Genomic DNA, 23,399 nt, shown 5'->3' with positions numbered 1-23,399 from the left:
CGTTGCTGAACAGCTGGCGCCTGCGCTTCCCTCTGATGCAAGATGCCTGCCCCGGAAACTCCTTTTCATTGTTGCCATGTTCAGATTCTCCCAACCTAGCCTTTTAATGGCTTTACAATTTTCCTTTTCTTCCGACCTTTCCGTTGAGCAGCTGTTAACAGGTATCAGTTATGGTTCCCCTACAGTGTCTATGTTAACACCTTAAACTTTGGCGCTTTGAAAAACAAATAAATCCCCCAATTGTCTGCGATGTGATGGTGGCCCTTTGGACTTCCTCCATACTACATGGTCATTACGTATGCAGCAGCGCTTGTGGCAGGGTGTACTGACCACTCTTGGGTCTTCTCATGCTCCTTCATTGGGATCACAGCTTCACCAGGCCTAGCCCAATTCCCTTTTCCTAACGTATGCTTCCACAACAGATTGAAATTCGATTGTCTCCAATTTTCTACGTTGTGGCCATATACCAGAGCTACAGATAAAACAGTGTCTGATGCTAACAGACAAAATCTGGACAAATTGAAACTGATGGGACCTTTGGACTCAGAAGTCAGCACGGATACTCCTCCAGTCACTAGAGGAGCATATAAACATTTGACTGTAGCAAACGCTTTGGCTCCGGCATCCTACCTTGGTTACAAGAAAAATACAAAAACTACAACATTCCATGGGTCGCATAGACACCTTGGAGGCAAACGTAAAAGTATAGGAGGAAAACAAACAGCACAGGCGTATCATCTCTGCCACGGAATGACTGCAGTGCACCTTTCAGCTGGGGGGAGGGGGGGGGGGGACCATAAACTTGATTGTCAAGTAGCAGGACTGAACTTAATTCCTAGAACACTGGCACAAAGCTCAGCGGACTGAAAACAATTTAGTGAGGAATGCTCAATAAACAGTTTGCTAAGGAGCCACAAGATCACCACACAGCTGATGTTCAGGAGGAAACAATCACTTGGGTCAAAGAGCTGCTCTATTGCAGTCATGAATCAAGCATGGGGAGTCTGCATCATCCCAGACCATCCTGTGCCGGTTGGCTACATCCATTTTGTGGGGTTCACTTCTGCAGGTGGATGGCGATTTTCCAATTCCAGGTTCATTTCAACCAACCTTCCAGTCCTCCAGAGATCGTATTCAATTAGTGTTTGCCAATAAAGCTCTACTCCCTTCTGGACTTCAGTGTTTCTGGCACTACAGTTAGGGACATAACTATGGCATGGCTTGAATGGCTACCCCCACCTATTTTCTTAATTTTATTTCCTAGAAACCCTTCACAGTGGGTTTCTCTTATTGTCAGTACTGATAACCAGTATCCTTTGGAGTGCCAAAGTGATAGATGGGTTCAAATTAGAGTTGATCCAGTGCCTCTCCAAAACAATATTTGTCGAAACTAGTCAAAACTCCTTGGCATCGATGCTGCAGGGAGGCAGTTTTTGCGATTGTTGCAGCTTCTAACCTAGAGATCAGTGTTGCCGAATTGCCGCTACATGGCACATCTGCATTATAGTATTGGTCTGTTTTGAGTGCGCTGTGTCGCACTGGTTCCTCAAGAAAAGTTTGAGCTTCTGGAATTCTCCTTTCATTATGAGCACAGCAACAAAAGTGCAGAATCTCAATTCTGAATTTAGCACTGAGCACCAGGCAAGGCATAGCTACCACTCCATGCCACAGGAAATTTGTTAGTAAATACTTCACCCTTTACCACCCTCTTTAGCATGAAAACGCTTTATAAAAAGACAAATTCTAGAAAGACAGAATAATGACTAAGGTGAAGTCTTTGAGGACATTGAAAACTTGCAGTACAGACTTCACAAAACCAAGATTAAAGCCAAAGGCCAACCTTTATTTTACTTTGACCTGAACAACAGAGCAGACCTACAGCAGCAGATATTTAAAACTAAACAATCAGTATTTCGCTAATGAGTACAATAGAAAAAAACCCTGGCAAACATTCAAATTAAGGATTTATATGGAGGCCAGATCTCTAAAGTGAGAGGCTTTTAATCCTTTTTGCATCTTTACATTTTTGCAATCTTTACATTGTTCAAAACATTGGAGGGTGTGTCGAGTACAAGCCTGTACTCAATTTGTTCTCATGCAAAGGTACCATTGCCAAATGCATTAGCTATGAATATATTTGTGGCTGCCTGACAATCACCGCATATGTATATGGGGAGGAGATACAGACCAAGTAAGCCTGCACTCAAAATACAATTGAATACACAAATTAATACTTACAACATCAAAAGAGCGAGGAATTCCTCCAGGCATTGCAGACCTAACATCATGGGCTGGGAAAGGTTTCTCTGGCCCAGGATGGAACGGAGCAACTCCTGGTTCACTGGGTGAAATCTAGAAAGAAATTCATATTTATTCGAGAATTCAACTTGCCTCCAAAAGGGGTCAAAAACTTTACTACTGACAAATGAATTACCCGTTACAACCGCAAAGTCTTTCAATTTTTTGTACTATAAGATTGCTTTATACAATACCAGCTGAGGAAGATAATGGGCCTAAAGTAAACAGACTTAAAAGTATAGCTTAAGTGGAAAAAAACAAGCATTGGAAATGCAATTGGTTGTGCATTTGCTTGAGTGATTGGCGTGAATGACTTTTTTACTCGTGTGTTATGAAGTGTATTAATGTGGTGTGTAGTGGAAGTTAAGGTTGGATTGGAATGGTTAGTTGTGGAATTGTGTGGAGGGATTTGTGTTGTGGAATTAGGTGGCATGGTGAGCATTGGAATTATGTGGATAGTAAATATGTTTGTAGTGTATTGGAATTGTGTAGTGAGTGGGCTTGTGTGCTGTGGAGTGTGATGTGAAATGGTATTTTGTGTTTAGTATGCAGTGGCAATTGATTACGCGTGGAGTTTAATTATGTGGTTTGCTGTCAAATTATATGGTGTGGATTGGAAGTGTGTGGAGTTGAACTGTGGACAGCTTTGCCTTTTTGGTGATGGGGAAAAAAGGGTAGGAGCTAGGCTCCAGTTGTGTCTTTAGGTGTTAAAAATAAAAGACAAGCAAATACATATTACAGAGCTCCCATCATTCCCAGATCCCAAGCATGGGTGTTTTTTTAAGCCAGGCTTTATTTGCAATTTGGTAAACGTTGGGGGGAGGAAAACGGCTCAGTGATTCAACAATCACCTCACAAATCTGTATTGATCTCAAGGTTAGAGCTTGAACCATGGAAAGGCAAACACCCTCTTCGGAGGTCAGTAAAGTGAGTCGCATTAAACCATTATTTACAGAGCTTAATTACAGAGTTAATCAGATCTATAAATATAGGAATTCACAGACAAAGAAATCTGGCTTGGGTGAGCTAATCAAGCATAGTCCTGGGAAACTGGACATCCCGGTTATTAATTTTTACATTTATTAATCTCCAGCGATACTAAAAGGATTTTATTGCGCGAGTGAGTGTGAATGAGAATCAATTGTTCTTTGGAGGTAAGCAGTCGTGTAGCTTAAACAGTTAACTCACCTAGGAGAGCAAAGGGACTAGATAACAGCTTGAAAATTCAACAACGTGAAATAGAAAAAATAAAATCGTAAAAAGACGGTTCTCAGTAAACTTGGGACCGCAAGAGATGTATTCATGGAGCGGTCTGAGCTGTGAAGACCAAGTACAAACCGTTTTTTGTAAACTTTTCAAGCGACGAGGCAAGGTGCCATCTGCCTTTCTTGAATGCCTGAAACTGGAAGGGGAACACTTGCAGTTTTGCAAGTCCTTGCCAGAAGTAGCAGCCTTTAAGGCTGGTGTTCAAATGCAGAAGGATTAGGTTACTTACATAGGAAGCATCAGTTCCTGGCACGCAGAGCTGTGGATTCACATGCTTTGCTTACTCCTGCCATCTAGTGTTGGGTCAGGATGTTTGCAACTCCATTGTTAGATTGTCCCCCTCTTGCTGTAACACAATCGAGGGAGTGTAGTAGAGATGTCCATGTGTATGTAATGGAAATAAGGAGAACTGCAACAACTACAGGTGCCCGAGGAGTTGGGAGGGCGCATGTGAATCTACACCTCTACATACCAAAAACAGATGCTTACTGGGTAAGTACCAAACCGTTCGAGGCACGTGTACTGTTGATACACATGCTTTGCATAGACTATATAGCAGTATTCTCCCAAAGCAGTGGCTAACCGGCAGGGTTTGCAGTTGTTTGGAAAAGTGTCTACACTGCTTGCCCTACATTGGCTTGTTGACGTGCTAACACATCCACACAATAGTGTTTGGTAAATGTGTGTGGTGTGGACCATGTTTCTGCTCTACAGAGGTCAGCTATAGGAATGTTACCTAGAAAGACCATAGATGCTCCTATTAGGAGTGGAATGCGCTCTAGGAGGTAAAGATAACGTTTTTAGCTTTAGCATAGCAAGTTTGAATGCATTTAACAATCCATCTTAAAATACCAGATTTAGAGATAGGATTGCCTTTGTGAGGTGTAGCAAATGCAACAAACCGTTGCTTTGTCTTATGAAAAAGGAAAATGCTACTTACCAGTATGCATCTGTTCTTGGCATGTACAGCTGCAGAATATCATACTTTTGCACAGATCGCCATCTGGTGTTGGGCTCGGATGCTTGCACCTTGTTGTCTTGGAAGATGTCTTTTGTAGTCACGAGATAGGGGACTCCTCCCTTGGACGACAGTGCGCATGGGCATCGACTCCATCCTCAGATTGTTTTTCGCCATGATGGGAAATGGAGTTTGTAAGAAACAGAAAAGATATCCATGTGAATGTATCTAAGTAAGATAACACTGGAACAGACAGGTTCCGGGGAGGCAGGTGGGCGTATGGTATTCTGCAGCTCTACATGCCAAGAACAGATGCATACTGGTAAGAAGCATTTTCCGTTCGAGGTATATGAGCTGCAGAATTCATACTTTTGCATAGACTGTACAGCAGTGTCTCCCCTAGCGGTGGTCACCTGTATCTGTTGCAGTGGTTTGGAAAAGTGTCTTAAGAACAGCCTGGCCTACAGAAGCCGGTTGCTTTGCCTGCATGTCTACACAATAGTGTTTGGTGAAGGTGTGTGTAGTAGACCATGTCGCTGTTTTGCGAAGGTCTTCTAGGGGAATATTCTCTAAGAATGCCATGGAAGCCCCTAGTTTGCGTGTTGAGTGCGCTCTAGGGGGAATTGTTAATGTGAGTTTTGCCTTCTGGTAGCATATTTGAATGCATTTGACTATCCACCTGGAAATCACAGATTTGGAGATGGGGTTTCCTTTAGGAGGTGGTGAGGTATTCAGGTCATTATGGTATGATTAGCGCAGTATATCTAATGACGGTATGCTTAGCCACGGTGCATTGGAAGGATCGAAATCCCCGTTACGTTTAGCATGACAAAAGGGCCGAGAACCAAACTGCCTCCATCTTGGATTACGGCTCTTGCTCTTAGGAGTCACGTGGTCCTCTTACACACCATCTGCCTTTCCTTTTCACGGTAATAATTAGGAGACAGGCAGAGTTGCTGAGAAGCAAGGTCACATCTGCTAAAAGGGAGTATCAAGCGAATTCCTCCAGACCTGGGACGAGAAGGGAGTCACCCTTCCGACCTTCTCTGTAAAGATAGTAACCCTTTGTATGTGTAACCGAAACTAGAAATAGGCATGAGCTCATTAGGGGTGCCAGGACTAGCTGGTACTTTTCCACATATAAGGTTTTGTATGCTGTACTGATAAATGTATAAAAGTGTGTTACTGTCAAGGAGCCGGCAGTCTTCCTCGGCGCACCTGATGGGTGAGGATCGACGAGGCTCCTCTATATAGAGATCTATGATGTTAATAAACGTTTGAACCTTCCACGTTGCCAACTGCTCCTTATTTAATGGATATTGCGGGTCAATGGTAAGTGTGGCCCTTGGAATAATTATTTGAACACATCAGTTGGCGACCACGAAGGGACCCCGTGACAGGGTCAACCCTCTCCGTATTCGGGTGGTGGGATTGGGGGCGTCCTGACCGGTCGACGGGAGAAGGAGCCTGAGGATTTCTCCCACCCTGCGTGACTTTTCGGTACGTCCCCTGCTGCTAGTCACCCTTCACCGGGGTCCTACGGGCTTAACCCAGAAAATGGACTAAGTTGGTCAGGAGGAGTTGGCAGCGGAGAATGAACATTCGTATCTGGGTGCACCCGGTGAGTATAGATTGATTTGATTTGATTTGACGCACGCGTTGTAACGGTGCATTATGTTTTGTTAAAACACGCGTCGAGGACGGTGTGCTGTTTGATTGATTTTAAGAGCATTCGTTGAGAACGATGCATTTGTCTTGACTTGAGCACTGGTTGCATTTGTTTGAAGCTCGCGCTGGACAGCGGTTCGTTGATTTGAAGACACACACCGGAGAGTGGTGTCTGGTTTGATTAGGTTTGCATTACAGTGATCTGATTCGAAGTAAGTACTGATGATATTGGATTGATTAGAAATAGCGCGCCGGAGGAATATAGACGGACTGCACGTGGAAGGACCTGTGACCTGGACTGGGTAGCCACAGGCCATACTCCCGACGAGGCAAGTCCTTGTTGGAGAGGGGTCGGTCTTAGTGGTGAGCCAGGAGGGTGACCGGAATTCCCGCGTGCGGTTTGAAACCTGGATCGTGAACCAGAGTCGACGGGCTTGGTTCTCGGATATTGATAGTATGTTGTGTCCGATTGTTGTTTTATGTGTACATGTCTAAAAACTAACCAAAATGTCCTGTTTCAGTAAATTGAATTGTTTTGGCTGCTGCTGCCGCACAAGTGACTCCAGGTTAGCTGAGAGCCAACCCGCCCCACCGGAAGGCAGTCCGAGCCATTTCATGTATGTCAAGCATGGAATCTCTCCTTTATTGTTTTGCACTCTGTGCCATAAGTATACTAAGGGTAATGAAGAATTACGGTGGCCCAAGACTGGTTCGTTTGATGAAAAGAAAATTGCGTTCCTACAGGAACAATTGTTTTCTAGGCGGAGCAGGCAAGCCATGTTCGATGCTCTAATTGCATGGCAGAAGGAGGCTAAGCAACGGCGAATAAGGGAAGAGAAAGTAGCTAGAGCCAAGGCAGGACAGAATGTTACTCAGAAGGCTATGGCCTATGACCGAGAAAGAGTAGAGAAAGGATTGGATTGCATGAATCGCGAATTCAGACTAAAGGTGGATAAAAGTTATGTGGCCCGCCCGAATGCGGAAGATGAAATAGAGGATCTGTTGGACACCAGGCCACCGCCCCCTTATGTGCCCCAGAGACTATACCCCGAGGTGACAAGAGCCTCTGCCCCGACCCCAGATACGTCCCTGGGGGCCTCGGCTTCGGCTCCCCCGGCCAATACTATCTCTCCCTCCCTGCCAAACCTCTCCCAGTTGTCGGCATCTGTGTCCGACGTTATAGCCCTGTTACCTAATTTACTTTCGACAGCTGCAGCCGGGACCCCTCAGCTGCCGACGGGGTCAATGTCTTCCCCTTCTGTTCTACCCTCCTCCTCCGCTAGCACAACACCAGTAGCAGCTGTGACTACTCCAGTACATCCGACCAGTCTGGCGGAGGGGAGGAGGTTGTTCACTCGTTCTGCTTTGGGAACAGAGGAAAGGGCAGCTATTGCCACACAAGCATCCCAGTGGATGCGACATTCTATTTATACCCTTGCTGATATCTGGAGTACCATGAGAGACTACGAACCGGTAATGCAACAGCATGCCCTGGAACATATGGCTAACCGTCTCATCTCTGTATGGGAACAGGTACACCAGGAAGGGAAAGCTCCGGCCATATTGTATGATATCCTTGATCAGACTCACAAATCCCGACTGACACCTGAAGACGTGTATGGGAAGGTGCAGACTTTGGTTTCTTATAGAACTCGTCTGCAGTCTGCCCTTCCCGCTGGATCCTCCCAATTCCCCATGCGGGAGGTACACCCTATCTTCCACCCAGAAGTGGCCGCAGTGGTGGATGACCACGGTGTCATTACCCGTCCGGGAATAGATGCCCGGTTCCAGGAACAATGGGTCTATACCCCTTGGAAGCGGAGTGAGGTATTATCCTTGAAAAGTCAGTTGCCTGATCCTAGAAAAAACCCCACTGCCTATTATAAAGAACTGACCGAAGCCGCCTCGTCAGCAGTAATGACGTTGGCGGATATTGAATTATTCTTCGCTCTACTAGTACCGGTGGATATTTGGCGCCAGGTACATGACCAGGACCATGTCACGGAGTTTGGTGGGACATGGGACCAACTGAGAAACTGGGATAGAGATCGCAAGCCGGGGAATAAGCCCCGACCTGAGATATTGACTCTACCTGAAAAAAAAATAACATATATGCATTCCTTGATCCCGCCCAGAAAGGTAGATTGGGACAAGCTGACGGCCTGTAAACAAAAGAAGGATGAGAGTGTATCTGATTTCTTCACAAGGTTTGAGGGAGTATTCATTGATTTCAGCGGGCAGGACCTGGCTACGGAGGGGGGTGTACGTTTATTTGTTAATAGATTTGTAACAAATTTGCTACCAGAGGTATCGGCTAGGCTACAGGCAGCCGAGAGTACCTGGACGACCACCACGCCTTCCACGATATTAAGCATGGCTCAGTATTATGAACATAGGGAAAATGAGAGCAAGGATAAGACAGAAAGAAAGTCAAAGGATCTGAAAACACGAGTATTGTTACAGCAGGTAGAGAGAGGTAGAGGAAGGGGGAGAGGGGTACAGAATTTCGTTCCGAGAGGGGCGGGGCCCGTGCAACCGACTGGGCGAACGGATCTCGGCATAAATCAATGTGCTTTCTGCAAGGAGGAGGGGCATTGGAGAGCTCAATGCCCGTTACTGCATGAACAGAACGCTGCTTCTAGGGGACGTGGAAGGGGTAGAGTAAGTGGACATCGAGGTGGATACACGAGACAGGAACAGGCGGCACGAGGTGAGAACAGTCAGAATTATTTCGATCAGAGTCAGGGTAAACAATATTACCATGTCGGACGTGTGACGGAGGGAGACATTGGGTACACTCAAGCATAGGATAGCCAAGGGCAGAGTAAGGGGCATGTGTCAATCCCGATAGATCAGGCTGGACCTTATGTCCATGCACAATTGCTGGAAGCATCAGGTAAGTTTTTGGTTGACACAGGGGCTATGAACAGTTCTGTATCACGTGCCTTGGTCCCGGGGGCTGCTCTGTCTGGCCAGACTAATGTGTCCGTGGGGTTCTCTGGAACTCCAGTGGTAAGCCCCATTTCAAAACCACTTTCCCTTACTGTGGGACCAGTAACGATTGAATCACCTTTCCTCCTCACCTCCCAGTGTGGGGAAAATCTCCTTGGTATGGATATACTAAAAAGATTACATGCACGCATCTTTTGCTCCCCCGATGGAGTTTACCTAACCATTAGGAATCCCTCTGTCCCCTCCATTCAATGTTTTGCAAAAACTGACTCCTTACCCCCTGAGCTTGCGACACTCCCGAAGAACCTTTGGGCCCTGGGGGACACTGATGTGGGGTACTTACCAATTCCACCGGTGTCCATCACTTTAAAACAGAATGCTCGATTGCCAAGGATTCCGCAATACAAAATAGCCCCCGAAGGTGAACGTGCCTTACTGGCCATTATTTCTGACCTGATTAAAACAGGGGTGGTGGAAGAAACGGCGTCCAATACCTGCAACAGTCCGATTCTCCCGATTCTTAAACGAGCCCCTGTACCCCAGTCCCCTGATTATGCTAATACCTATCGATTTGTGATTGACCTACGAGAAATCAATAAAATTGTGGTACCCCAGTATCCTGTGGTGCCGGACATTAATTCCATCTTAACGATGATTCCTTCCACTGCCACATTTTTCTCGGTGATTGATTTAAAGAATGCGTTCTTTAGTATTCCCATTCATCCAGATAGTAGACATTTGTTCGGTTTCTCATTAGGAGGCCGCAGCTTTAGATTCTGTCGCGCCCCCCAGGGGTACACCGAAAGTCCGAGCATATATAGCCAAGCCCTGAAAAGGGTATTGGACTCTTTGCAATTGCCGCCAGGTAATGTCTTATTGCAGTATGTTGACGACCTCCTTGTGGCTTCTGATACAGAACAGGGTTGTCGTGACGCCACGGTAACCCTGCTGCGACATCTGGCCACCCACGGTAACAAGGGGTCACTTTCTAAATTTCAATATTGTCGACCGGAGGTGACCTATCTCGGTCATCTCCTGTCGAAGGAGGGAAGACGGTTGACTTCCGAGCGTATCGCAACCATAACTAACATGCCTGTCCCCCGCACGCAACGTGATGTCCGCGCTTTGCTTGGCATAACCTCCTACTGTCGCCAATGGATCGCTAACCATTCTCTCTTGACTAAACCTTTCCTGTATCTCACTACGAAGGATGTGCATGAACCTTTACCATGGACTGACGAATGCCAGAATGCTTTTTCCGCTCTGAAAACTGCTCTTTGCTCTGCTCCTGTGCTTGGCACACCTGACTACCGGAAGCCTTTTGTGCTCTACGTGCATGAGGTGGACGGTTGTTCTCTTTCAGTGTTGACACAAGACTTTGGTGGTAAGCAAAGGCCTTGTGCATATTTCTCGGCGGTTTTGGACAATGTCGCCAGAGCACTTCCCAGTTGTCTGAGGGCTGTAGCGGCAGTTGCCATAGCAATCAGACAATCGGAAGGGCTAGTCCTGAATACGGACCTGACAGTGATGGTGCCTCATGCTGTGGACGTATTATTAAACAGAACGCAGACGCAGCACTTAACTAGTGCACGTCTTACAGGGTACGAATTGACCCTGTTTGCACCTCACATAACGATCAAACGATGTGTTAATTTGAATCCTGCCACGCTGTTACCCCTCCCTTCGGAAGGCGGTGGACAAGACACACATGATTGTATCTTTCGAACTGAAGAAGAAACCAAGGGTCGGATAGACCTGACTGACACCCCACTATCTGATGCCCAAGGGGAGTTGTATGTAGATGGGTCATGCTTCAGATTACCGGATGGTAAGACAGCTGCGGCTTATGCGATCACTACTCTACAAACGGTAGTTGAGGCGGCGAAGATACCATACCGGTCGGCCCAGGCAGCCGAATTGGTTGCATTATTCAGGGCTTGCGAACTAGGAAAAGGTATCAGGCTGAACGTCTACACCGACAGTCAGTACGCGTTCGGTGTAGCGCACAGCTTTGGGAGGTTGTGGGCGGAAAGAGGATTCCTGACATCCCATGGTGAGAGAATAAAGAATGGACCACTAGTTGAACGGTTATTAGCCGCATTAACATTGCCCAAGACCCTGGCTATAGTCAAATGCAGTGCACACAAAGTTATCACTGATGACGTGGGGAGGGGAAATTTCTTTGCAGACCAGATCGCGAAGGAAACGGCCCGGTCTGACACCACTTCCATGCTTGTAGTAACAAGAATGATAGAAGCAGAGGTTTTTAATAACACCATAGATAGTGTGAAAGAGCTGCAGAAAGAGGTGACCCCGGAAGAACTGACATACTGGCAAGAGCAAGTGGGGAGGCTTGATGAGAATGGGTGTTGGACCGATCTGTCAGAGGTGTAGATGGTTACTGCCGAACGCTTTTGTAAATGCGGTGGTAACTATGGCACACGGACCTTCGCATGTAGGAGTTCAGGCCATCTGTGCCATATTGGATTCTGTTTGGTATAATGTCAATATCCCCAAGACAGCTAGGAACTTGGTCCAGCATTGTATAATTTGTCTCCAACATAATCCTGGGGTTAGTATCCCCGTCCTAGCAGGTAGTTTTGCACCGCCCACCTTGCCTTTCGAAGTACTCCAAATGGATTACATACAGCTAGAGCGAGTTAACAATCTGAAATACGTGTTGGTGGTGATTTGTACCTTTAGCAAATGGGTAGAGGCGTACCCCACGAAGGAGAACACTGCCTTGGCAACTGCGAAGGCTCTGGTAAAAGAGTTCTTTCCTAGATATGGATTGCCACGGGTAATTTGGAGTGACAATGGGACCCACTTTAATGCTAACTTAGTTAAGTATGTATGCAAGGGCCTGTCCATCCGGCAGAAGTTTCATGCCGCTCGACATCCCCAGTCAGCGGGTCTAGTTGAAAAATATAATGGAATTTTAAAATTGCGATTGGCTAAGCTTCAGGACACGACGGGATTAAAATGGCCCGATCTCCTCCCCCTGGCCCTGTTGTCTGTAAGAACTACTCCCCATTCACGGAGCGGTAGCTCCCCTTACGAAGTAATTTTCGGCAGACCTGCCAACGTATGGGGAGTACCTCGGCCCAAATCTTTCAGGGACATTGAATATCCTATGTTGACTGATTACTTGTATGCTCTGACTAAAGATCTTCGTTCCATTCATCAACAGATATCTGCCACACTGCAGCCCCTGCCGGAGGGTCCTGGACACGGCGTAGAACCAGGACAGTGGGTCCTGGTCCGAAACTACCAACGGAAATAGAGTTTGGATCCGCGCTGGTCCCGGCCATACCAGGTGCTCCTGGCCACGCAAACAGCGGTGAAAGTCGAAGGGAAGCAGCACTGGATCCATATCTCCCATCTTAAGCGAGTTCCTCTCCCATTGCCAAGGGAGCAACTGGACCAGGAGGAAGGTCAGCAGACTCAAGGTGAGCCCAGCACAGAAGAGTCACTTTCCCCGGACACCCGCAGAGAGGTTGACGGGCGAGGGGAGAGTGCTGAGGGCGTTGAAACCCCTTTCTGTCGCCACCCAATCGTCCAAAGTGAAGCATCTGGTTGGGAGCCCAGCTCCTCATCTGACCCCACTGTGCCCACCTTGTTCACGAATCCTGAAACCCCTGGTCGGGATCGATATCACCTGCGGCCCCGAAAATAGACGAATCCCAGGTCTAGCCCCAGCAAGTGCAGCTGGAGGCCGCCGCAGAGACCTGAGGATTGTCGGAACACTGGACTGAACTCGTTGAGAGCATGGAACTTTAAGTAAAGCTCTGTTCAGAACGAAGATAGAGACATTGATTAGACGAACAGGGGCCCAGGTGGAGGTCTCTTTTCAACACGAGTTGCGTCAGTGTGACTCCAACGCGAGAAGTTTTTACCCTTTTTCCTTTTTGCTTTTTTTGAACAATAGGAGTCTGCCTGTGAGGCTCTAAACGGACACAGGAAAGAAGCACCCTCCGGCAGGACGGACTGCTTGTAGACCCCCTTTTTTTGCCCGAGATTATATTGGACTTTTAGTGAGGAAAATGTACCCTTTTGCTCGTTTTGTCCCTGAAGACGGGCGTCCCATGGTACCCCGTGCTGTTCCCCCGCATTTGCCAATGTTCTCTTCATGGAGCTTGCGTGTTAAAATTGTTTTCATTTTTATACTGATGGTATCATTTGTACTATGCTTAGGTTTGTTCATATATTTGGAGTTTCGTCATCCTGTGCACACCCTGATAATGTCTACTCCTGCCCCTAAGGAACATCATTTCCAGACTTTTGCTCCTCATAAAGAAAGACACCGACAGACATATGTACATAATGCTTTTATCGAAATGCTGCACCAGACTCATAGCTCCACAAACGTTACTGGTTGCTGGGTCTGTGGGCTTCTCCCGTCAGTGATGCATAAGCAAGATTTGTTTATATCAGTGCCTCTGTCTTACTTAGGTAGTTGTGAAGCTTGGTTTAAAATGTTATCCATGTTGTACGAACACTACACTATAGATGAACGTCGATTCTCAGAGAAGGATTACGCCTTGATTTTAGCATATATAGAGACACACCAAGGTTTTACCCCTAATGCTGAGGGAACGGATGGTACCCTTGACCCCACCGCCTGCATGAATGTATATACCGATCATGAAAATGATACCTGGCTGAGGGATGAAGTACTGGATTTCATGACCTTCAACTTTACTGAATATTTCAAATACTTTCAGGAGCGAAATGTCTCAAATGAAAAAATCATTCCGGTCCCGGTATTTAATACATCCTCCTCTTTCTGTGTGCAGGGGTTGGGGCATTTGTTCGTAGGATATAGCAGATGTAATTACACTTATAGGTTGCAGCCATACAGTAGCCCCCCTACACTCACCCCTCCCAATGTTTATTTTGTGTGCGGTGAAAACGACTACACCTGGTTACCCAGAGGGTGGATGGGTAGGTGTTACTTGTCTTTCCTTTACCCACCGGTGTACATAGCTCCTTCTGATTATCATAAGTCTCATTCCTTAAATCGGCGGAGCCTAACAGCTGAAGTTGCCCGTAATGATGCCACTGATCAAACTGACACCCCAGCACAACATTTTGTTGATATTATAAAAGGGGCGTTGCCCATATGGGGACCCATCCTCAATAGTAAGGAAGTTAGGAGGTTATCCAGAGTGGTGGAAGGGGTGGTTAATACTACTGCAGGGATATTAACTAATATCACAGTAGAGCTCCAGGCGACCCGGCTCGTGACCCTTCAAAATCGTCTTGTTTTAGACGTTATCCTAGCAGATTGTGGTGGAGCCTGTAGGGTCATCGGCAGTTCCTGTTGCATATATATACCTGACTCCGCCCCTTCCGTCCATCTAGCTATCCAGAAACTGCATCGACTAGCCTCTGAAATTCACACTGACACTGGTACTTGGTCCTTGTCCGGGTGGTTCTGGGATTTGGTGACCACCTGGGGATGGAAGTTATTTATGATTCTCTTGGGGGTGGTAGGATTCCTTTTCACCTGTTGCATTTGCCTACAATGCGGGCCGGCCTGTTGTGCATATTGTGCTACTCAGGTTCGCCGATCCATCCCTAAGCCCCCGTCCAACCAAACCAGGATCGATGCTCAGCGGACTCAGAAGGAGACGCATGATTTAATGCAGATTGATGAGGGTATTTTTGAAGACTGACTTCGTTATTAGTTATACTGCACTAAAAGGGCCGTTCTGAGGTATTCAGGTCATTATGGTATGATTAGCGCAGTATATCTAATGACGGTATGCTTAGCCACGGTGCATTGGAAGGATCGAAATCCCCGTTACGTTTAGCATGACAAAAGGGCAGAGAACCAAACTGCCTCCATCTTGGATTACGGCTCTTGCTCTTAGGAGTCACGTGGTCCTCTTACACACCATCTGCCTTTCCTTTTCACGGTAATAATTAGGAGACAGGCAGAGTTGCTGAGAAGCAAGGTCACATCTGCTAAAAGGGAGTATCAAGCGAATTCTCCCAGACCTGGGACGAGAAGGGAGTCACCCTTCCGACCTTCTCTGTAAAGATAGTAACCCTTTGTATGTGTAACCGAAACTAGAAATAGGCATGAGCTCATTAGGGGTGCCAGGACTAGCTGGTACTTTTCCACATATAAGGTTTTGTATGCTGTACTGATAAATGTATAAAAGTGTGTTACTGTCAAGGAGCCGGCAGTCTTCCTCGGCGCACCTGATGGGTGAGGATCGACGAGGCTCCTCTATATAGAGATCTATGATGTTAATAAACGTTTGAACCTTCCACGTTGCCAACTGCTCCTTATTTAATGGATATTGCGGGTCAATGGTAAGTGTGGCCCTTGGAATAATTATTTGAACACATCAGTGGAGAGAAAGCTACAAACAGTTGGTTTAGTCCTGTCAATGTAATAAAGTAAAGCTCTTTTGACGTCAAGTGTGTGAAGAGCTCTCTGCTACGGAATGTGGGTTTTGGAAAAACACTGGTAACTCTACAGATTGAGTAAGATGGAAAGCAGAGATTACATTGGGAAGGAATTTAGGATTGGTTTCAAGAACCACCTTGTTACAATGTACTTGTAAGAATGGTTCTTTTATGGATAAAGCCTGGATCTCACTTAATCTCCTGAGACAGGTGATTGCAACAAAAAGCTGCTTTCCATGTAAGGAACTGCAGTTCACATTTGTGTAAGGGCTCAAATGGGGGACCCATGAGCCTAGTAAGGACAATGTTTAGGTTCCGCACCGGAGAGGGTGGCAGTGTGGGAGGAATTATCCTTTTAAGGCCTTACTTAAAGGCTTTGATAGCGGGTACTCAATGACAAATGTATTTTGCAGCTAGGCGGCAAGGGCAGCCAGATGTAATCTTACAGATGAGTATGCTAGATTACATCTTTGTAGATTGAGCAAATAGCAAATGTTCTGAATGGAAGCATCTAGCGTGTCAATTTTGTTATTATTGCAGTAAATGACGAATCGTTTCCATTTGGCTGCATAGCAAGCTCTAGTAGGTCATCTGGCTTCTTTAATAATGTTCATACAGTCCGGTGGGAGGTTAAGGTAACCGAACTCTAGGACTTCAGGAGCCAGATTGCAAGATTCAGTTGTGCTGGATCTGGGTGTCATATCTCCAAGGTTCTGCATCAGCAACTTTTGGGGAGAGACGTAGCTTTTGGTGTGGAACTACTGAGAGTTTTAGGAGTGTTGTGAACCATGGTTGCCGTGCCCATGTGGGAGCAACTACGATCAATTCGAGAGTGTTGCTTGAGCTTGCATACTACTAGCGGAATGAGTGGGAGTGGCGAAAAAGCTTACGCAAATCTGCCTGACCATCCATATTGCATTGCCATTGGACAACAGTGTGGGAACTTGGCGACGAAAGGTTGGGCATTTTGTGTTTGCGGCGAACAGATCTAGGTCTGGGTGGCCCCACATCTTGAAAAATGGTTGAAGCACTTGAGGATGAAGTTCCCATTCATGTATCTTCTGTGTCTGACAACTTAGCAGATCTGCAATCTGATTGTGCACTCCTGGAAAATGTTCTGCCAGTATATTAGGGGAGGAGCTGGTTTAACTGCTAGGGCGCACGACCTCGGACCTGGGTTCAAGTCTCGGTAATGACGCTGAACATCCTGTGATCCTGGGCAAATCACTTAATCTCCCCGTGCCGAACAAAAAAAATAAAAATGAATGCGTGTCCTCATGCAACGTAACTGGTGCTCTGTAAAGCGCTCTGATACCAGATTGGATTCGGGTCAAGTTCGCGCTATATAAAACTCTGCAAAATATATATATCTCACGCTCCAAGGTTGCCACACAATTAGGACGCACTCAGACAGACAGCAGCGGAAGGTTCAACCTTTAAACCTTTATTAAAAAGGTAAAGACGGCACGCATCAAGCAGGAAACATTGCAGTCAATTCATCTTGCCTTACGCGTTTCGAATCATTTCTTCAGAGGCTTTTAGAGCGCACAGGCACTCACCCACATCCTTAAATGCTAGATACCACGGCCCGCATGGGCAGCCTGAATGGGACAATCTTCTGCTGCATTGTGGGAATTGGAGTGCTCAACTTTATAATCCATAGATGGATGCGCTGTCTTACTGCCTGAATAAAATGGTTTTGGCTCTGGATGGGCCCCCGCTTGTAACTCAGTCCTTAATTCACCTCAATGTGGGGCATCTGCGTCTGGATTAAGGACGGAGTTACAAGCGGGGGCCCATCCAGAGCCCAAAAAAAAAAAAAAATTTATTCAGGCAGTAAAACAGCACATCCATCTATGGATTATAAAGTTGAACACTCCAATTCCCACAATGCAGCAGAACACCGTCCCATTCAGGCAGCCCATGAGGGGCGTGGCATCAAGCATTTAAAGATGTGGGGTAGTGCCTGCGAGCCATTTTCATCTAAAAGTCTCTGAAGAAATTATTTGAAACAAATAAGACACGATGAATTGACTGCTATAATGTTTCCTGCTTGATGCGTGCCGTCTGTACCTTTTAATAAAGGTTTAAAGGTTGAACCTTCCGCAGCTGCAAAGAATGTGTTCATCTTTGTTTCTGTATGTAATACATTGCTGTCATTGTCCGTGCGTCCCAGGATAGTCTTGTTGAGGAGATGCGTTTGGAATGACTTTAGCGCTAGAAATATTGCTAGTAGTTCTAGGTGATTGATGTGGAGCACTTTGTTGAGTGGTCCACCTGCCCTGAATTGTGTGGTTTAGGAGTTGGGCTTCCCAGCCGGTGAGTGATGCGTCTGCTGTTAGCGCCATCTGTGGAACTGGCTCTAGGAACGGCCGCCCTTTGGAAAGGTTGTGTGTGTTCCACCACTGCAGAGAGCGATGTGTGCGGCTGACCACCAACACCAGATCTGTAAGTTGACCTTGAGCCTGATTCCCCCGACGTGCTAAGTATTCTTGCAAGGGGCGCATCTGAAATCTTGCAAATGCAAGAGGCCATCATTCCTATGAGCTGCATAAACACTCAAGCTGGAAGGTAGTGTTGTGGTTGACATTTTGTAATGAGGGTTTGCATACTGGCTATCCTGGCCGGGTTGGGGTATGCTAGAGCTTTGGAAGTGTCTATTGTAGCCCCTAGATACTGATGTAGGTAGGAGGGCTGTAGATGTGACTTGGCATGGTTTGCTGTGAACCCCAAGTGGTGAAGCTGCTGAATGGTTTGGCGGGTGTGATGAACACATTGACTAAGAATTGCAGTACGTTCCAGGCAGTAACCATACTGGATAATTGGTCTTGCCCACCTGTCTGTAGAGATGGAATTCAAGACAGGTAGGAACAGTGAGTCTTACTCCGACCGGACTGGAATGGTCTGGAGGGTGTAGAGGGAGGTTATTGTTTCAGAGAGGGGGGGGAGGGGGGGTGATGATATGAGTGTTACCACAGTCTCTCCCTTTGTCGTCATTTCCCCTGTACCCATCTCTGAAATATCCCTTGTTGGGGGATGTGTGTGTGGGGCTTTTATAGGAGGAGGAAGCAGTGTCTGCTGATGTTCTTGGATGCGCCCCTATAAAAGGAGCGACGAAAGGAGCCTCGTGCAGATGGACTGTAATGCTGCCATAGATTTTGCAGTCTGTCTTTTTTCATTTTCTCTAGGACTGTATCTACAGCTGGGCCAAAAAAAGTTGTTCCTGATTGAACGGCTGATTCAGGATAGTAGTATGTACTTCTTGTTTGAATCCAGAAATGCCCAACCATGCATGCCTTCATAATAACACTAGTGTGGATTGATCTAGATGGTGTCTGCTGCATCGAGGGCACATTTAATGGATGAGTTTGTGATTAACTTGCCTTCCTGAATCAAATCATTGGCTTTGGCCTTGTATTGGTCAGGCAAATGCTGTATTAGGCCCTCAAGCTTGTCGTAGTGAGCCCTATTGTATCTGGCAAGTAATGCTTGTGCATAAGCTATCCTCCAGTGATTAGCTGCCTGGGAGGCAACTCGTTTGCCTGAAGTGTCCAGTAATTTACACTGTCTGGAGGCAGAGCATCACCGGACGTCTGAGAGTTGGCACGCTTCCTAGCATTGGTCACTACCAGGGAATCTAAAGGAAGATGGCCTTTTATGTAGGTGGGATCATTAGGGGCGGGGGTGTGTGTATATATATATATATATATATATATTCACTGAAAAAACCATAGGTTTCACACATGTTATAGTTAGTGGAAATTTTACTGATAAAAAACCAATGAAATTGCCCCGTTATAGTTAGCGCAGGCAACTATAACTCACGCGACCGCAATCCTCTGCTGATGCTAATACTGTATTTAGACACTTATTTGCCCATGTCTTCTTCCATACATTTTTAGCTATACATATATTACAAATATTTTTTTTTCATAAAGACACATATGTCATCAGCAGAGGATTGCGGTCGCGTGAGTTATAGTTGCCTGCGCTAACTATAACGGGGCAATTTCATTGGTTTTTTATCAGTAAAATTTCCACTAACTATAACATGTGTGAAACCTATGGTTTTTTCAGTGAATTTGCAAGGTTTTTTAAATGCTAATTCCTAACTATAACGTGTGTGAAACCTATGGTTTTTTCAGTGAATTAGTACGGTTTTTTAAATGCTAAGTTTTTTTCCCTTATAATAAGCACTGTACATTTGGTGGCCTACGGCCACCAAAAGCACAGGGGGTGGGGTAAGTGTGGATAGTGTTTTTTTCCATTGTAATAAGCCCAGCACATTTGGTGGCCTTCGGCCACCAAAAGCACAGGGGGTGGGGTAAGTGTGGATAGTGTTTTTTTTATTTTTATTTTTTTACCGTACGCTTACCGTAAGCGTACGGTAAGCGTACCCCGCGAAATTGCCGAAAAAAAAATAAAACCGTTTTTGCACTTGGGGGATGTTTGGGGACTCCCTCAACATGACTATGTGGGAGGGAGTTGTCAAAACAGCCCCTTTACATGTTTTTGGGCTTCCGATTTTAAAAATCTCTCTCAGTGCGAGAGACAAAATGGCGGCCGCCGCTTCCTGGTTTCGGCCGATTCGAATGTTTACTAAGATCTAAGAGCCAATCAGAATCGCGCTCGCGCACGCCACCGTACGCTTACCGTAAGCGTACGGTAAGCGTACCGTAAGCTGGCTCAGATATATATATTGATTTAAAGGCTATTTTCTCAGAATCTACTGAACAGATTTACACCAAACCTACAAAAGGCACTTCCTTGACCTAGGGACTACCTCTCTGCCAAATTTTGAGTAATTCTGTTCAGCCATTCGGGCTGTAGCTCGTTCTAAAGGTCCTATGGAAAAATGCATGGGAAAAACGCGTTTTGGGACCCCCCTTTTATCTCAGCCCCCGCTTGACGAATCCCCCCGAGACTTTCAGGGTAGGAGCGGAGCGTAGCGCCCCACCTATTTTGAGAAATTCGCGAGGATTCGTCGACCGGCGCCAAAGTTATTCAAAATAGAATGTTGAGGTTTTCCTATGGAAACGTGGTCCTAACTATAACTACCTACTGGCTATCGCCAGTAGGTAATATATATATATATATATATATATATATATATATATATATATATTCTGCTCCAAGGTGTCCACCTGTAAGTAGCACTCGACCAGCAGCTTGATTTATGTGTAGGTAGGGACGGGGATCCGCTCGCAGGAGCTGCTCCGTAGTGGATTTGCCTGACGCGTTTCGAAGCTCCATATGCTTCTCTTCAGAGGCTTTAACGGAAACGGTGTGCACAACCGCTAACCCACTTCGCCATTTAACATATGACACACCCACCAATGGGAGGCTCAAATGAGACTGTGCATTATGGGAAGTGTAGTGCGGAAAGCACATAATCAAGTCCTATATGGACCCTGCAAGTGGGCCCGTCCTTGATCCTATGTACGGCTGCTGTTCCACTTTCGTGGCCCCCAAGACTTCCGGGGTGGTGCATACTCCGCGGCTGGACGGCCGCGTGTTATATTCTGCTCCAAGGTGTCCACCTGTAAGTAGCACTCGACCAGCAGCTTGATTTATGTGTAGGTAGGGACGGGGATCCGCTCGCAGGAGCCGCTCCGTAGTGGATTTGCCTGACGCGTTTCGAAGCTCCATATGCTTCTCTTCAGAGGCTTTAACGGAAACGGTGTGCACAACCGCTAACCCACTTCGCCATTTAACATATGACACACCCACCAATGGGAGGCTCAAATGAGACTGTGCATTATGGGAAGTGTAGTGCGGAAAGCACATAATCAAGTCCTATATGGACCCTGCAAGTGGGCCCGTCCTTGATCCTATGTACGGCTGCTGTTCCACTTTCGTGGCCCCCAAGACTTCCGGGGTGGTGCATACTCCGCGGCTGGACGGCCGCGTGTTATATTCTGCTCCAAGGTGTCCACCTGTAAGTAGCACTCGACCAGCAGCTTGATTTATGTGTAGGTAGGGACGGGGATCCGCTCGCAGGAGCCGCTCCGTAGTGGATTTGCCTGACGCGTTTCGAAGCTCCATATGCTTCTCTTCAGAGGCTTTAACGGAAACGGTGTGCACAACCGCTAACCCACTTCGCCATTTAACATATGACACACCCACCAATGGGAGGCTCAAATGAGACTGTGCATTATGGGAAGTGTAGTGCGGAAAGCACATAATCAAGTCCTATATGGACCCTGCAAGTGGGCCCGTCCTTGATCCTATGTACGGCTGCTGTTCCACTTTCGTGGCCCCCAAGACTTCCGGGGTGGTGCATACTCCGCGGCTGGACGGCCGCGTGTTATATTCTGCTCCAAGGTGTCCACCTGTAAGTAGCACTCGACCAGCAGCTTGATTTATGTGTAGGTAGGGACGGGGATCCGCTCGCAGGAGCCGCTCCGTAGTGGATTTGCCTGACGCGTTTCGAAGCTCCATATGCTTCTCTTCAGAGGCTTTAACGGAAACGGTGTGCACAACCGCTAACCCACTTCGCCATTTAACATATGACACACCCACTACGGAGCGGCTCCTGCGAGCGGATCCCCGTCCCTACCTACACATAAATCAAGCTGCTGGTCGAGTGCTACTTACAGGTGGGGGCCACGAAAGTGGAACAGCAGCCGTACATAGGATCAAGGACGGGCCCACTTGCAGGGTCCATATAGGACTTGAAGAGAAGCATATGGAGCTTCGAAACGCGTCAGGCAAATCCACTACGGAGCGGCTCCTGCGAGCGGATCCCCGTCCCTACCTACACATAAATCAAGCTGCTGGTCGAGTGCTACTTACAGGTGGACACCTTGGAGCAGAATATATATATATATATATATATATATATATATATATTTTTTATCAATCCAAGGATTGACAATCCTGGTCCTCACTGTCTTTGAAGATGTCTGGAGCGTGTTCGATGACACCTTTTGAGCATGGGTAATGTTTGTACTGTGTTTTGTGACTGTGCTAAAGTGCATACTAGGAAGTCTTCCTCTGTGGGGTCTGAATGCATTTGAACACCATGATATTGGGCAGCCCTATGAATGAGCGGACTAAACCCAAAGTTGTCATCTTGGGTAGATGGCCTTGTTGGGTATGCATCTGGATCAGGAAGGTCTGGAGGATTAACAGGGTCATTGTATTCGTCCAATGTTGAGAAAGTGGGTTTCTGTTCCAGTAAACCTGCCCCCCCCCTTTTTTTTGTTGCCAGACTAGTGATGCTCTTTGATTTGATGTGCTCTAGGGCCCTGCCAATCAGGACCCCAGGGCCTGTGTTTTCCCCAAAGACAAACCCAATTGGCATCTCTGGCCACATGTCAGCCCCTGGTAAATGGTACCATAGGTACCCGGGGTACTGTGACCAGAGAAGGCCCCCCCAAGGACTGCAGCACTTCATTTGCCACCCTTAGAGGCCCTGTACCCTGACACACACTGCCTTTGCAGGCTGGGTACCTAGGTCCAGAACCAAACAAAGTCAACATGGCACACAGTGTGCCATGCCCACAACCCCCCGCCCTGGCATCCATCAGTAACCCCTCTAGCTGGGTGCCCTATGCCAGTGGTGAGGGTACAGGTGCATGAGCCCTGTACCCCTACAGTACCAAGGTCCATTCCTGGGCCCTGGAAGTGCAGTGCTGCCATTAAGAGTATATGGTGCTGGGAGGTTGTCATTATGAACTCCACAGCACTATAATGGCTACACTGAAGACTGGGAAGTTTGGTATCAAACTTCTCAGCACATTAAACCCACACTGATGCCAGTGTGAGATTTAATGTAAAATGCACCACAGAGGGCATCTTAGAGATGCCCCCTGAAAAACGACCAACTACCAGT

At 46.8% G+C, this 23,399-nt stretch overlaps 1 protein-coding gene across 1 annotated transcript in view; it reads right to left on the bottom strand.

The window, feature by feature from the left end:
* Nucleotides 1–23,399, bottom strand: part of LOC146834781 (SERPINE1 mRNA-binding protein 1-like) — a 100,453-nt gene that overhangs the window by 51,293 nt on the left and 25,761 nt on the right. The window contains exon 4 of the mRNA XM_085599946.1: nt 2,239–2,352. Coding sequence (XP_085456072.1) covers nt 2,239–2,352 — 114 coding nt within the window. The remainder of the gene's footprint in view (nt 1–2,238; nt 2,353–23,399) is intronic.

The sequence above is a fragment of the Triturus cristatus genome, chromosome 4_2 (assembly GCF_964204655.1).
Source record: "Triturus cristatus chromosome 4_2, aTriCri1.1, whole genome shotgun sequence".
Classification (NCBI taxonomy): domain Eukaryota; kingdom Metazoa; phylum Chordata; class Amphibia; order Caudata; family Salamandridae; genus Triturus; species Triturus cristatus.
This window is presented reverse-complemented; position numbering and strand designations above follow the sequence as displayed.